The 17431-nt window shown below is 33.7% G+C and overlaps 1 protein-coding gene across 7 annotated transcripts in view; it reads left to right on the forward strand.

Moving 5' to 3' along the window:
* Nucleotides 1-17191, forward strand: part of LOC6643006 (four and a half LIM domains protein 2) — a 68936-nt gene extending 51745 nt beyond the window's left edge. For 4 of the 7 annotated variants that reach the window (XM_015178292.3, XM_023176100.2, XM_023176101.2 and 1 more), the window contains 5 exons: nt 4741-4941; nt 5667-5841; nt 16091-16260; nt 16328-16514; nt 16587-17191. In XM_015178292.3, the coding sequence (XP_015033778.1) occupies nt 4741-4941; nt 5667-5841; nt 16091-16260; nt 16328-16514; nt 16587-16744 (891 nt within the window). In that variant the 3' untranslated portion in view covers nt 16745-17191. Of the gene's footprint in view, nt 1-3375; nt 3656-4740; nt 4942-5666; nt 5842-14701; nt 14940-16090; nt 16261-16327; nt 16515-16586 lie in introns of those variants that run through there. The other 3 variants (XM_002065905.4, XM_023176102.2, XM_015178291.3) reach the window with 3 other exon arrangements.
* Nucleotides 17192-17431: the final 240 nt, after the last annotated feature.

Here is a 17431-nt window from a genome sequence, read left to right on the forward strand (position 1 = left end):
AAAGGTATATTCAGGCTATATATCAAAGAACATCATATCAACAGATTAATCGTGGATAGTTCCAATAAATTCAATGCGCCATAACAAAAATATAATTATTAGAAATTTCTTTAAATTTAGAGCAAATAAGGCAAACTAAGAATTTGAATTCAAAAGGTAATTGTCTATTTTGGTACTGGGTATCCTTTTCGTCTAGACTTTATGCATAACATTTTCGGGATAAAAAAATCATCTGGAAAATATGGTAAATTAATTTATGACCCAATTAACGCTTTGTTGTTTTTTTTTTTTTGTTTTTTTGGAAAAGTTTGTTAAATAAAGTGAAACGTAGCCGATGTTTTTGCAGTCATAATACATAGAAGAAAAGGCTAAAGAAAAAACAACGTTTTTTTAATCAGAAATCTTGGCCGATTTTCGACAAATTATAATCATATATGTATGTATGTATGTATATGGATATTTATAGCAAGAGAATTCTTAATATTGCATTACATTAAGCTCCATTGGCCATCTTGTTGCCATTTGCCTTTTGCCGTTTTTCTGCTGTCTGTGTGTGGCAAAAATAGCAATAATCACAACCAAAATATACGTAGTAGTTCTTTCTATATATCAGATGCAATGAGATGCATTTTCTCTATTTTTACATAAACCCATAAATTCACATCAAGTTTTTGTTTTAGTTGTTTAGTTATTGTTGCATTGCCTCATTATTTTGTATGTACATACATACATACATCTCTCGACCTAGAACACGAATGGTGGGGAGCATAGCTCTTCTAGCCTCTAGATCTTACCCTTTTTTCAACCATTAGCACTATTGAACTGTCCATCAATTTTGAATGCTAATTTATATATGTTGAAATTCGTTGAAATTTGTTGAAATTCTGTTAAAAATTCATGTTATACCCAAAATACACAAGATATCGTATTCTGCCTTGAACTAGTTTGACCTTTTTGCATGTTGTTTTAATTTGTCGAAATTTCAAGCATAATTTTTCATTTAACCGCAAATGATTCGTCAATGTTAGAGAAATAAATAATTTATTCCAAATTCCCAATGAAAAGAAAATAAACATAGAATATAAGAAAATGGCGTGGAAAATCTTTTTAATCTCAATTGTCAAATCATTTTCTTGAAAGACTCTTTCGTGCAATTCAACTGGAACCATTTAGGGTAAACTAATACACCAAACATTTGGAAGATTCTTTTAACAGAAATCACTCTTATGAGTCTTTTTTTGAGCCCTCTTGTCCCTCTTGTCACTTACATGATTAAAATACGACTTGAAAGAGAGTCGATGTGAGTCAAAATAAGACTCTTCAATTAGTCGCTTATGATTTGAAATATGGTTCTTAATTGTCGCTTACCACTAATTGATAAAACTAGTTGTTTATGATCAAATATATGACTCTAAAATTCGTCGAAATTGGTTGAAGAGAGAGGTTAAAAGAAACTCATAAAGAGGAGTCGTGGCTAGGATAGCATTTTCTCCCGACAAAGGAGTCAACTATGATTGAAGCATGAGCTCATTTATGAATATTTAATCAGAAAAGGGATTGGAGAATCTTTTTCGATCCGAATCTGTATAAAAATTGCTGGGTGGTAAGTTTTTGCTTATTAAATATTAGACAGGAATTTTATGTTAGATTATTATCTAATAGAATCATATTAAAATTACAAATTATAAACAACAAAAGTATTGCTATGAAAAATAAAAATCTTTGCAATGGAAAAACTGCAAATAAAAGGTTGAAAAAATGTGCAAATCAAATGTTTATCTATGGCAAATTTTTAACTTTTTCTTTTTCAAATATTTTCCAAAAAGAACAAATTTTCTGTAAGCACCTGTTTGTTCGATTTTTCCAATCATGATGTTTGCCATGATGATGTCTGTCGAATGCTGTAATGATCGGATACCGGAGGAAAGGGTGAAGTCAGAGAGAGAGAGAGAGAGAGAGAGAGAGAGAGAGAGAGAGAGAGACTTTGTCCCTCCCCATCCCCCCAATTCTCTCATATTAATTATACTTATACAATCAATGTATATATACATATAGATTTAGCCCCACGCAAATGCTTTAAAAGATCAATTAAAAAAAAAAAAAAACTATATAGCCAGCAGTGGAGCGCCCCACGTCCCCACTCTCTGTGCCTCTGCTCCCTCTCTTATGCTCTCTCTCTCTCTCTGTCTCTCTGGTTTATATGGCCAAAATACAGCGGGTGCGACAAGTACATGCCAGGGACCAGGCCAAGAAGAACAGAACTCTGGGGAATTTATGCTCCATCGATAATGATCATGATCATCATGATGAGATCGTGAGCAAAAGTTTTATTTGCGTGTGTGTGTGTGTGTGTGTGTGTGTGTGTGTGTGTATGCATGTGTGTGTGCAACTTGTGTCGTGTCGTGTGCACAAGCGCCAGCCGCCTCAACAGATGAAGAAAAAGTGATTTAATTTTTCCAATTTTCGAATGTAAAGAGAATGGATGCCTCCACCCCTCAGTATGGCAGGTATTTGTCCGCCCACACAACAGCAAACAACCAACCACCAACACATGCACATAGATAGACACACGCACACAGATACACTCACATAGACAGATAAACTATATCTTACTTTCTTTTTTGGCACCTGAGAGACCAAAGATTTTATGATATACATACATATGTATATATATGAATCTTAAAAATACATGCGGTGTAAGAAAATTTTTGCAAAGCCAAATTGGCTAATAATTCGCGCATTGCATTTAATATTCAATAATGCTGCTAATGATTAGGCGATCTTTCAGGGGCAACAACAACAACAACAACCAGAGGCAATGAGAGCATGCTTTATACAGGGGCGGATGCTAAATCATCTGAAATTCGGGGATAGCAGCAAATCTCGAATGAATGAAAATTCTTTAATTAAGAAGTCGGTAGAGCTATTCATGTTAGATGTTCTATATTAACCATTTTTCCCATTGATTAAGTGCAATTATGAAGCCCTCTTGACTACGTCTATGCAACTTTGTATCACTTCCATGCTCTCTTAGTTGCTTGATCTTGTTCTCCCTCTAGTTTTCGTTTTCTCTCTCTCTCTCTCTCTCTCTGTCTCCCTGTCTGTATTACTCGCTCTCTCCCTGTCTCTCATTCATTGTGGCTAGGCCGGCTGCTGTCTGGGGCATACTCTCGAGATTTTATTTTTACACTTGTCTCTGCTGGCGAAACTAGATACACGCACAACAACGCTCAAAAACGTGTGTGTGAACGCGCGGTGGATGCTGCCACTGCCACTGCTGCTTGCTGCACTACAGCAAATATTTTCTTCCTTGTATGAAATTTTCATTTCAAAAACATTTCGAAAACTGTCAGTTGAGATCGCGACGCGGTTAAGTCTAAAACATATTCCAATCGTAGCGCTCGTACGAAAAACTCGAACCAGAACAGAAACACAAAAAAGAAAAATCGAAATAGAACCAACCATATACTTAGTATATACTATTCTTGGAAAGTTCAGTCGGTCATTGGAGTGCAGCTATAATGGCGGATGTGGAAATTATGCAAACGGTGACGGAAGTCAAGAAAACGAAAAAAGTGAAAAAATCGTCGAAACGTCGCGAATCGGAAGTGCAAATCAGCGAAGTGGAGGTGGATGCCTCCACTGAGGAAAGGGGGTAGGTGACGGTGACGTGTTTTGTGGCAGTTCGTAAAAGCAAAAAAAAAAAGAAAAATAATAAAAAAAAAAAAGAATTAAAGAATAAAATTGAAAATAAGAAAATTAGTCAAAAAAAAAAAATGACTAAAGGGTATTTGACAAAATTTTGGCCCAAATTTTTTGTTTGTTTTTTTTTCATCCTCTGTTGATAAGCATTTTTCATTTACATAGTTTCTTTTTGTATATATCTTGTAATTATTATTATTTTTTTTTTTGTTTGTATGGTATTTTGGATCTGGAAAATAACTAGATATATATATTTTTTATGTACATACATACATACATACATATGTATATGAATGTTATCATATATATTCGCAACACTTTCAATATATATATATCTCTATCTCTCTCATTGAACAATTCAAAATCAATAAATCAAAATCTTAAATCAAATCAAAACTCTATCCAAAGTACTCGCATATCGAACTTTTACAAAACGACACGTTACAACTACTTTCTTTCCTCCGTCAAAAACAAAAAAAACAAAAAAAAAACAATGAAAAAAATACGTTTACTAAACTAAAAAGGTACCCAAAAAACAACATTGTATTAAAAACAAAAAAAAAAGAAAAACCGTCACTCTCTACCTCTCTCTCTCTCTATCTCTGTCTATCTATATATCTGTCTGTCTCTCTCCCCCGCTATGTGTCTTTGTCTCTCTCACTGTTAATTGTTTATATTCGTTTTATGTACTACAAACAACAACAACAATAATACTGATAATAATACAAGAAAAAACAACTACACAAAAAGTTACATATACATATATACAACATACAAACATACATACATACCTTTACATATACATCCAAAAACACATACATATACATATATACCAGGATACATAGAAATACATACAATTTATACTGCACAACACAAAAATTTCAAATTGAAAAGTTTTCCGTGTTTTTTTTTTCCTTTTTTGTTTCTGTGTGTTTTGTTTATATGATGATGGACTAGGTGCTTCTTCTTTGAATCGAAGGTGTAATTTTTCGATTACGTTTTTTTTCTGTTCTTTTTTTTTTTTTGTTCGTTTTGCAGTTAATTTTCAGTGGCGAGTATACAAAAGCCATGGACAAGGATTGGCATTCGGGACACTTTTGCTGCTGGCAATGCGATGAGAGTCTGACAGGTCAACGTTATGTCATTCGGGATGATCATCCATACTGCATCAAGTGCTATGAGAACGTCTTTGCAAACACCTGCGAGGAGTGCAACAAGATCATTGGCATCGATTCGAAGGTAAGTTTGTGCCCAAAAAACTTAATCCACTAACTAAGATCACTGAAAGAGACATAAGCTTGAAGGCTTTATAGACCATATATGTACTCGAAAGATAGCATTTTGTGAGGAGTAATACTTATTAGGGATATTGCCATTACAAAAATACTTAACTTACATCCAAAACTAATGGAATTTTTACACTTTACAATTCGATCTGTTGTGATAGTTGACTAATTTCCCTCGATTCTTTTTCAAATTCTAATATCTCATATATTATTTCTCCCTTATGTTGATCTATAATCAAAATTTAATATTTGTACCCTGGACAGATCTTAAATAAAGAATAAAGATTAGATAAAACTTATTAATTTCAACTATTTTATGTAAATTTCATGCAAAATTGTTTGAATATTTTCATCCAAGACAAAAAGCAGTCAGGTTTCGGCAGGGAAGGGCAGCATTCAATTTTTTTTCCATTTTTAAGACTTTATTCAGTTTAAGATAAAATTTCGTTAAGTGATTGTCTCTTATAGTTCAGTTGTTTTAATTCAATTAAAAATAAATCTGGGCTTGTTTTAAAAATTGTAATTGCTTAATGCTCTTGCTTATTTATATTTCAAATTAGAAAGTAATGTAGTCTCTGTGATTTAGTTAAATGTATTAATATTATGTTTTATGTGTATTTTTTTATTGATTTATATCATGAGCATTTTCCCTTTTTTCCATACTCTTAAATTTTGTAGGATCTTTCCTATAAAGACAAGCACTGGCATGAGGCATGCTTCCTGTGCTTCAAGTGCCATTTATCTCTGGTGGATAAGCAATTTGGGGCCAAGGCGGATAAGATCTATTGCGGCAATTGCTATGATGCCCAATTTGCTTCACGTTGCGATGGCTGTGGCGAAGTATTCCGTGCAGGTAAGATAATACAGCATACTTCTGGGCAGCAATAGGAAAAGAAATTTTTGAAATTTTCCCAATTTTTTTTTATTGTGATAAACGATGGATTTTTTTTTTTCTTCAACTGGTTTGATTAATTCTTCATGTCCCTGGCCAAATTAATTGCTTTCACAGAAGAATTTGTTGGTCCATAAACTCGAATGGGAAGTCACCTATTTTACAACATACGATCAGCCACATGAGCCATGAGCCATGCCCCATGTGGCAACAAGTTTGTCTTCTATTTGTTTTCACTTCGACAAGACACATTTGTTTGTCATGCTGCGAGAAGAAGCTTACGTCATGACGGCTGCTTAAGTACTTATGTATACCATATACGATGCACTTGTATTTCATCTGTCTAAATGCAAGTTCATTGTCTCCAGTGGGGACACCTTTACTTTACCATACCATCTCGCACAGTGGAACAACTTGATTACTAAAGTTATGTATGTGCACACTGGATCTAGAATGGTAAAATCATTAATGGCTAAATTTATCCCCAAAAAAATGTCATAGGCACTAAACATATTTTTCAATGTCCTAGGTGTAAAGAGTCACAGTCTTGATCAGTTTTTCAGCCTGTTGCATACTTTAGGGGTCAAATATTTCACACTTTGTTTGATTTAGAATCTATGTAAACTTAAGTAAAATACCTTAAGGTTTGAGGGATATTTTCTCAAGATCTCTTATTTTCGGCGACAGTTTTTCACTGTGCGTGCTCTCTCTCGCTCTCGCTCTCTCTCTCTCCATCTGTCTCATTTCCACTACGCTGATCTGGCAACAGCTTTCTGCTCCGCTTTCAATTGTAGAGCAAATAAATATTTAAACAAATACAATAAGTTAAATGTTATTGCCGCTGCTGTTTAAAGTGATAAAAATTTATTTGCCATGCAATATGTATGTACAATGTACATTGTACAATAACCCCTTGCCCGACCAATCAATGGAAGTGTTAAAGCAACACTCCCAATTTGGTTAGTAAACTGCAGGGAAAAGGCCATGACACTGTGTCCAAGGTTGGCAAACACGATATATATGAAAGCAGCAAAACCAATATATACCTATATACGTGTATTTAGATAATATTCAAGATTTACGAATGCGATTACAAGTGATTTCAATGTCAATATACAATTCAGCCCACACATGGATTCTCCGTTTCTGTATTTCTGTTTGTCAAAGGTGGGTTGACATCAGAATGTCATGGAGATTGAGAGAGAGAGAGAGAGAGAGAGAAACTGACAGATTGTCTAACCGATCTTGCCAATTCTGAGATCAACTAATTGTCTAATCAAATATAAATAATTGCTAACATTTGCTAATTTTTTTATAGACAATTTAATTGTTCAAATGACCAAACTACCTCATTTGACCAAACGAAAAGGGAGAATTAGAAAAGCCAGCCAGCCAACCCAACATTAATTATACATAAACAATTTATAGTAAATTTCAAGCATACATGCGAAATTTCACTGTGAAATCATCTTTACTTTAGCCATGCTAACTACAAAAGAACAAACAAAACCATCAAAGATGGTTCCACACACTTTTTGCATTAAACACTGTAAATACTTTGAAATTACTTTGCTTAACTACTGAGTTATAACTTACCTAGGAAGGGTTCAAGATTCGATTAGCTCTAGAGTGGGGTATTCTTGTTATTAGGGTATTCCAAGTTCCATTTTAAGCACCTTCAATTCAAAGACATGACTCACAATATATAAAGAATACAACAAATGAGAGAAAAACAAAAAATAACGAAATTATATATATACTACATACATACATATATATAAAAATTGTTTCCCATTAGCTTTTTGCTTCGCCAGCAGACACGCGTCGTTGATATAAAAATGTTGATTCTGAAAATGAAAATGATTTGTGGCTTTTAAATTGCATAGTTCATAGTCATTAGAATGAACAATTTCGGAGATTTTTCTTTGTGGATTTGTCGATTGGCAGCCAAAATTAGTAGAACAATGAGAAGTAAGGGAGTGAGTGGGGGAGGGGGAGTGTCTGTAGGGGGCGCATGATATTGGGGGAAAAGATTATATTTTCATAAATACTTAGTTTTTGGTGTTTGGACTATGAGATCATTTGTTTTATTGCTCATAATTAGAAATGCGAGAATTTTGTTTAACTTAAAATATTGAAAAACATTTTAAGATGTTTTTCAAGTTCCTTCGATCTCATTATTTATTTATGTATTTACAAAACTTTTGTTTGAAAACAAACCATTTATTTATTTAGTTGATGTGGCAATCCATTTATATTAATTTTAATTTCAATACAATGTTTGCACATTTTCTCAGTCAAAAAGAAAGTTTGGCAAGACTTTGTTCTCTGCTCCTCTTTTAATTACTCTTAGCCATAATGAGAAATGCATTCTCACTTTAGTTAATTGTCTCAATTGGCTTTTAACTGCAATTCAATTGATTTATTGATAAAGTAGCAGAAACCCAAACGCCAGACAAGGACAAAAGACAAAACACCAAAAAAAAAAAAAACAAAAACAAAGAATTATAAAACCCACAAATGAATTGAGCCAACCAACGCCTTGTCTAACCATTTCCGTGAACTATTAATCAACTTCAAATTGCAAAACAAACTGCCTCTAGGGCACAGACCCAAATATGGTTTAGAATTCATTAAGAGACTTGCGACAATTTCCTATAAAGACCAAACTAATTTTTATTTTCTTTGTATTGTTTTTGCCACTGGGCGTAACTAAAATATTTCTCCGGGGTCTAGTTGACATTTTGTGATTGCTCCCATTGAATAATGCAATGGTTACCCCACACACAGACACACGCGTGCACACACCAACCAACACACACTCACACACCATTTGTGCAACTTGGCACTTGAATGGCTTCCTTGAAGTGGTTCACCTTAACGCCCCTGTACCATAATATTATCAACGTCGCGTCGATGCCCCTCGATGAGCAGCTTCTCATCATCATCATCATCATCATTGTCGTCATTATCAGGTTGCACTTGTGTCGTTGTAATCTGCATATGCTCGTCAATTCTCGCCGATCAAAACCATCAACCTGTTTCAAAAGTCAAAATAGTTCATAATTGCATATACAACCGATTTGATGGCAGGCGGAGATTGGTGGAAGTCGCTTTAAATGGCACCTAGAGGCTACCTCCTCCCACCTTGTTTACGACAACAATAACAACAATAACAACAACAACAACAGCCAACAACAAACTCGATCTCCAAAACGTCAAATAAATTCCACTCAAAAACAACAAGAAAATACAAAGCATTTCTCACTCAAATTCCGGCAGCATTTCCCACTCACAGACAACAAGTCACAGTGGTTGCGCCCATAGGCCAATAGTCCAAAAATAAATCATATTTTTGATAATAAATTTTGAAGTTGAAGGTATTTACTTTAAATTCTGATATTAATAATTAGCCAACTAATTAAAATGTTGTTGTGTAATCAATTTATTTGTTTTAATCTTTTTGAAGTATTTTGTGAATGTCTTTTTTATGTTTAGTTAGATTTTTAGTTGTGATCACACAAAATACCACAACGGAGTTATATGTCATTGTAATTGTCTGACTTTTACGGTAATAAATGCGTTTAGTTTAGCTGCGCAAATTTGCGGATGTCTGAACTAACGTAAAAAAACCAACGACGTCTTACATTATTAAATAAATATTTTCCTTATTTTTTGTCACTCGCTCAGAGCGATGCCAAGTCAAAATTTGTGAAATACGTAACCAGGCTCTAAAATCTACGTATTTTTACGTAGCACAATTTTGCTGAAATACGTAGATCTACGTACTATTTTTTAAAGCTTAAAAACAATAAAAAAAATTAATAAACCATTAAATTTTTAAATTAACTGTATTGTACTTCGTTGTTAATTAATTTCATTTGTCGTTTTAGAAAGCAAATTACATTGTTTAAATTATACATATTAATTTATGTACATGTTTTACAAAAATTTATATGTACATGTTTTGATTTAAATATTTTATGTGTTTGTCAGAAGGCTCTAAGTTTTCCTATAATCCACTTTTGGTGTGAAGCAATCCTTTTAAAGTCTCCGTGTCTAATTTGTTTCTATTATTTGTCTTAATTAAATTAATTTCTGAAAATAAACGCTCAACATTAGCACTGCTATGTGGCAAAACAAGCAAATTTTGGGTTAACTCCGTCAAGATGGGAAACATTTGGGTTGAATTTCCGTTTTTTCGAAACGGAAACGGAATTTAGTGCTGCTAACCCAACGTACTATCATCTTTTTTATTTAATTCATAATATATTAATATAACCCAGAAATTTTGGGTTATAAAATTTGTTTTCAATATTTTTTAAAAGTACGTAGTTTTAGTCTCTTCGTACGTAGATACGTAGATCTCCTTCGAAATACGTAGACTTGGCATCGCTGTTCGCTCTATACAAGCGCGACCACTGTAGTGGGTGTAACTTTTGAAGGAGGTTGAATATGATCCATTTTTTTTATGTTTTTTATTTATGTTATTTTTATTGAATTTCGGAAAAAGTTTTAGATTTGTATCTCCTCTAGAAGTACTTTTGGCCGCGCGCTCCATACAAACCCAACCACTGTGCAAGTGCTTTTTGCCCATTCAACTCCAACTGCCATGCGATTGGGACTCAGTCTCAAAGCGGCTTTCAAAGCGTTCGGATTGCTGTAACGGAATCTTTAAACACACAAAAATAACAAAAACGGAATTCGTATTCGAAAATTTCGGCACTAAGACCGTGCGGCAAATATTCGAAAATATAGTATAAAGTACTCGGGCCAAAACGCAAATCGAAAATACGGAATTTTTGTTATTTAGCGGCAACGTGTTGCATGTCTATAAGAATATCATATTGATTGCTGCATTAACTTTTATGTTCTTTCCATCAAGTGTATAAAGAATTGAAATTGAATTTCAAATTGAAATGTATTTCCGCACTTAATTTCTAGAAATAATTGAACGGAGCCGCGTTAGCTTATAGAAGCCAGGAGCCATCAGCTCTCGCATCATTTCACCTTTTCACCAAACCAAAAAGAACATTTTTATATAAACAATTTTTGGGTCTTGTAAACAAAACCAAATACAATATTGCTAATGATAAACTGCAGTTAGATGGGTCTTTGCTTTTCATCTAGTTTAGCCAATAGCCACGAGCCACTCACCGATTACAACAGATCTCATCTAGTGGTCGTAGTCTCTTGCCATACGCAATATCCTTTTGCATATGCAACCAGTTGGCCAACCCACACAGCATCAGCATCAGATTATATAATCAATGTGTGTGAAGTTGGCCAGATCAACGACGGATGAGCCAACAACCAACGACTTTGAAAATGTCCAATTGTATTCAAAATTAGTGCTAACAGAAGGTTGATTAGGAAACGTTTATCTAGGAAGATATTTTCGTGTATAACACTTGTGAAGTATAACAATTTCAAATCCATATGTGTATAATGGTTACATATCCAATTTTGTATAACATTCTCACATAATACTGTTTTGTATAACACTTGTAAATCGTTTATCCCAATGAAACTTCTCGCTGTGTATCACACTTGTGAAGTATAACAGTTTTATATGAATACATATACATACACTTCCTTACACTTCCTTCTCAGTATATATACATATATCTCTGGGGTATTGTTAATCCGATAAATCTCTTAGCTATTAAAAAACAATGTTGCTTACAACACTTTTAATATAAAACAGTTTTATAATGTTCATATAACAGTTGTTAATTCAAATAATACAGTTTTTGCATAATATAGTTTTGTATAACACTTTTTTTGCATATATATACATACATATTGTATATTAACTGACTACAATCTGTTATACTGTTCAAAATATTACCAATTTTAACATAATACAGTTTTGTATGACACTTTTGTATAACAGTTACAACTGACATTTTGTCAAACATTAATTTTATATATTTGTATACATATGTATGTATGTATGTACATATGTAGGTACATATATCAACATAACTGTTTTACTGTTATATTGTTACAAACTGTTATACATATCATATCATATTATCTTTGGGTAAAGGAATATTCCTTCTGTTTCTGTTTTTCCAACAATTGATCAAATCATTTGAGAAATTTAGAAATTATGCTTAGCACCTTGTTCTCTCGATTGGCCAAGAAAACGAATTCCCGACCAAGCCAGAAACTTAACCAAAATGAGAAGAAAATGTTCATCGTAAACCTAAACCGGAAATCATTTTTCCAAAACGTTTATTGCTTGCATTTAAGACAAAAAGAAAAAAGAAACAAAAAAAATTAAATAACAACAAGAAATGCGACTAGTACATGCTATTAATGTCAAGCGATAGCCAATCGACGTGTTCCACATTTTAAATAAAGCGAAATTGGAAAAAACAAAAACAACAACCGACCGAAACAGCAGTAAAAGACGACGACATGAATATGCACGCAATTGAGTTGCAGATTGGCCAAATGATGGGCAGCACTCGAAATAAATTTCTTTTATACATTTTTTTTTACATTTTTTTTTTTTATTTGCCCACTCGCAGCAATTGAATATCAATAACAATATCAATATCAATTGGGAAAATGGAAATCGAAATGGGGGAATGTGAAATTGGAATGGGAAATCTTTAATGGAAATGAAACGTCTATGTAGATCTCGGCTTAACCCATTTTTAAGTCTAATGGAATTTCCTTTTGTCTTATCAGAAATCCATCCGACAGCAAGAAAAGCAAAAAAAAAAAAAGAATTAAACACTCTAACCAAATTCAATTTCTCTTTTTTTTTATACCCTAGCAACTAGGGCATGTTGATTTTAATTAAGAGTTTTTCCCTTCACAAGTTAAAGACAACAAAATTTACAAACAAACATTTAGAAATGTACATTTTATATTCATGAACATTAATTTGGTATGCTTAATATTATATAGTCTACTATAGCTTAAAACTATATGCATACCTATGTACATACATATACATATCTTATTCTATGTCAAAACCATATTTAAAATCCATCCAGTCCTTCTTTTTTTTAACAATTGTCATCTCTCTGGTTTTAGCAAGTGTGTTGAATGTGCGGTGCTGGGTACACTTAGCCCGGCCCTCTTGGTTTCTAACTAATAAATCTTCAGTCAGCTTCTTTTTTTTTTTTTGGTTGCTGTGTCTTCTTTAGTGCTTGTTGTGTTTGGCCAAGAGAGGAGACAGAAGAACCCCTTTAGGCCAATGACATTTACCCATTTTTGGTTTAGGCAGGTCAAACAGTGAAGAGATCTAACTTGGCTGCTGCTGCTCATAGTGAAAATCTATAGATTTGAGCTTCGATAAACTCTCTTCAGTTCACTGTCAGCGAAAACCGATACCGCCGAGCCTTTTGCCACTAAGCCAACCATCCAACCAGCCAACAATCCAACCAGCCGCAGACAATTTAAAATGCAGACCATGCACTTGTTGGCTTGCTTTTCGATTGACTTTTGCATACTGTGCGTTTGAGTTTTAATTTCTACACTTTCATTTTCCTTAGTTCCGTAATTTGGTTTGTTTTTTTTTTTGTTTGCTTTTCAATGCAAAAGTCATCAATTCTATATACCTGTCAATATATCATTAATTCAATGTCTCCGTCTCTCGCAATGAGTGTCTCTCGGTTTCGGTCTCAGTCTCTCTGTCTACACTTGACCTCAGGCGGCTGTTTTTTGTTTGTTGTAGGCGTCGACTCATGCTCCCATTGTGGGCGAAGATGATGTCTTTGAATCTTCTTGGCCAGTTTCAATTAGTTTTAATTATATATATGTATATATTTGCGTGTATGTATTTGGAGGTTATAAATAAGCTAACCACAATAACAAACAGGCCAACGACAGCCAAGACAATAAGCCCTATTAGTGCCGCAATGCGGTTAACTCCATATATGATAAATATGTAGATATTGAAGTCATTGATCCATAAATCATAGGTCAATATGTACGTACATATATAAAAAGTTGTTTAATTACTTTCACACTAACAATACTTGATACTTGTCTTAGAACTACTTAATTAAAAAATGAATTCCCTTTTCAAACATACAAACTATTAACTTATGGAATCTACATTCCACCTAAATCAAATATATCTATGTATATCATTCAAATCCATATACAGAATTATAGAAATTCTTTGACATCAGAATTCCTCCGATTATATAGACAATTTGAATTTCCTGTGGCGACAATTTCCTGACTTGATTTAAGCATGAATAAAAAATTAAAAACAGCAACAACTTTGCTTAACGACTTTTTTTCGTTTTTTTTTTTTTTTGTTTAGCTTATTACAAAAAGTTAATTATTTAATGATTTATGATGGCTTATTGCTGTTCTGTAGCTGTTGTTATTTGGCGATGTGATTTTTTATTTATAAACATTCGCTAAGTTAAATGAAACTTGTTATTTTGGTAAATTAAGTGAAACAGAGAGCCCCACCATGATGTCATATCTATCAGAGGGGCAACGCCTCGAAGATCTAGAGAGAGAGAGAGAGAGAGAGAGAGGGAGGGAGACTTGGCGACGCCAAATTCGTCTCGGGTTTATCGAGATCAGACCCCAAAAACAAAAATTGGCTAAGCAGGGGCAGAAACTTGAATTTTTCTCTACTTAGCTTAAGCCATATAAATCGTGACTTATTAAGAAAGTTTATTAACTAGCCGAAAGTTAAGGCTCAACTATACTGCAGTTTTTTTTTTCCCCAATTGATCATCAGCAATATCAATACATATATACTCTAGAAAGTGTGTGTGTGTGTGTGTAGTAGGTACCAACATATTCATTTATTCTTATGCATATCTAGAGTTATTAATAAAATATTGTAATAATGACCGATGTGGATATGTTGAGCTCACGCATGAAATCGCGTTTGCATTTACAATCAAAAACTATTGGGGCCGAACGCATTAAGAAGGCCAAGGATAACAATGAGGATATTGCCGTATTGAGCATGTTCCTGCCAAATGCCTCAGCTGTGGAAGAGAATCGCAATTTCTATTGCCAACTGGGTGACTATTGTCGCCAGGGTGATCCAAGAGCTACCAAAGCAGGTAATAAATATCAACTTGAAATTAAAATTCAAACCAATTTGAAACCATCAAAAATTATACATAATAATTTATCAATATTATGGTCAATAAAGACGCCCACCACCAAAATTCAGTTTAGATTCATCCATCCATCCATCCATCCGATCCCATAACGTCATCATATGGAAAGACAATGAGTAATCGGAGTTAAAGATGATGATGATGCGGGCTAGACACGGAACAGAAATGTTCAACAAAAATCTCTTGAGATTGTCTTCTTAGATAACTTTCAAGTTTTGTGGGTGTAAAAAAAACCAAAAAAATTTCAAAGACATGACAAGGGAAATTGTTATCCAAAACCAAGTGATTGACTTAATAAACAAAACTTTTGATAATCCCATCATAAAGGTTTCTCTTTGGGTTCAAAATATATGAGTTTTAGATCAACTGCTGTCCAATTGAAAATCTTGGTCACTTGGCAACAATTTTTAACTGACTTTTTCTATGGAGCCTGTCAACGAACTTCACAAAGCAAACAAAAAAAAACTTGCATTATGTTCCAGTTCCCCTTTTGTCGATAAAGTTTTTTGCTTTTGTCTACTTTATTTTTGGCAACACGCAATAAATAAGTAAGTCAAGTCTAATATGGCAGACGACAACCCTTTGAAGAACCCAATAGAAGATTATCCTATATCGTGCAGTAAATTGGTTTTTTGTCTAGAAAATTTGCGTAATTTTTGCATTAATTGTTATGAAAATGTTTTTGCTTTCAAGAGTTAGTGGCCAAATGATGAGACAAAGGGTTCTTAGGGTATTGGGTGTTGGGCGATGGGTGGGTGGGTGATGGTGGGTTTGGAGTGGTATGTTTGTTCCACTACAGAGTTGCATGTCAGTCTTACATAAAGGATTTTGTTTTATTTTTTATTTGCATTTAGTTTTAGTTTCTTTTATTGAAAATTTATATTTGACTTCATGATTGAGTCGATGAGATTGGCCTAAATATGTCTTTGAATTGAGTTTTGCATTTATGATTTGATCAGAAAGCTGGGTTAGTGGGTTGTTTTATCAAAGTTCAAGGTTGTCATAGGGCGGAAATTGATTTTCATACTAAATTGCATTGTTTTTTGTTTTTTTTTTTTTTTTGTTTTGTTCTTGTTTTTCATTCAAAAAAGGAACCAAGAAAATGGAGTACAAAACCCGGCAATGGCATGAGAACTGTTTCTGTTGCTGCGTTTGCAAAATGGCCATTGGCACCAAATCGTTTATACCGCGAGAGCAGGAGATCTACTGTGCTGGCTGCTATGAGGAGAAGTTTGCCACGCGATGCATCAAATGCAATAAGGTAAGTGCCTATGCATAAAAACCCAAATGGAAGAGGAGTGTTTCAATGCAGGTTTCTTCCATTGCAGGTCATCACCTCGGGTGGTGTTACCTATAAGAACGAGCCGTGGCATCGTGAGTGCTTCACTTGCACCAATTGCAACACCACGCTGGCCGGTCAACGTTTCACCAGCCGCGACGAGAAGCCCTATTGTGCCGAATGTTTTGGCGAATTGTTTGCCAAACGTTGTACGGCTTGTGTGAAGCCCATTACAGGTAAAAAAAAAAAACTGCAAAGACGTAAAAGTTCTACAATTCCATTAATTAATCTATTTTGGTTATCTGCAGGAATTGGCGGCACACGTTTCATATCCTTTGAGGATCGTCACTGGCATCACGATTGCTTCGTTTGTGCCAGTTGCAAGGCTAGTCTGGTTGGTCGTGGCTTTATCACCGATGGTCCTGATATCCTATGCCCCGATTGTGCCAAGCAAAAGTTGATGTAAGAAGCAAAACGGATCATAAAGAAGTCAAAAGGCAACAACTCCACTTTTGGAGAAAATTGGATCGTCGGAATGGAATGGAATGGAGCCGACAAACAATTAGCCATTTAAAATTAAACTTTCAACGAAAATTCTATGGATCAAATCAAAAGAAACATAAATTCTAGATGTATTGTAAAACGATATATACAACAACAACAACAACAACAGCAAAAAACCTAACTACTAAAAGCAACAAAAAAAAAAAAGAAAATGTAAAGAAAATGCCTTACCTACACCTTGTATTAGAGTTGATGAAGAGCAATTAGCTAAAAAAAAAAAAAAAACAACAAAACAAAACGAATCCTATTACAACAAATCAAACGTAACAAATTTTTTTTTTTTTTTTGAAATTTCAATACAACAAACTTTCGTATATTTAGAGAGGGAGAAATTTACTAAATACATATATGTATATACAAATGTATATATATATATATATATATATATATATATATATATATATAGCTAATACTGGCAATTTGATATTTGAGCTTGTATAAATATTTATTATTCGTAATTGCATTTGGAAAAAAGCAAACAGAAAACCACTAAAACGAAAAACAAAACTATACTAAACAAGGAAATTAAAAATAACGTACCAATTGTAACTATATATTGTTGCCACACATTTGAAAATCAATCAAATCA

Source organism: Drosophila willistoni (genome assembly GCF_018902025.1).
Source record: "Drosophila willistoni isolate 14030-0811.24 chromosome XR unlocalized genomic scaffold, UCI_dwil_1.1 Seg41, whole genome shotgun sequence".
Classification (NCBI taxonomy): Eukaryota; Metazoa; Arthropoda; class Insecta; order Diptera; family Drosophilidae; genus Drosophila; species Drosophila willistoni.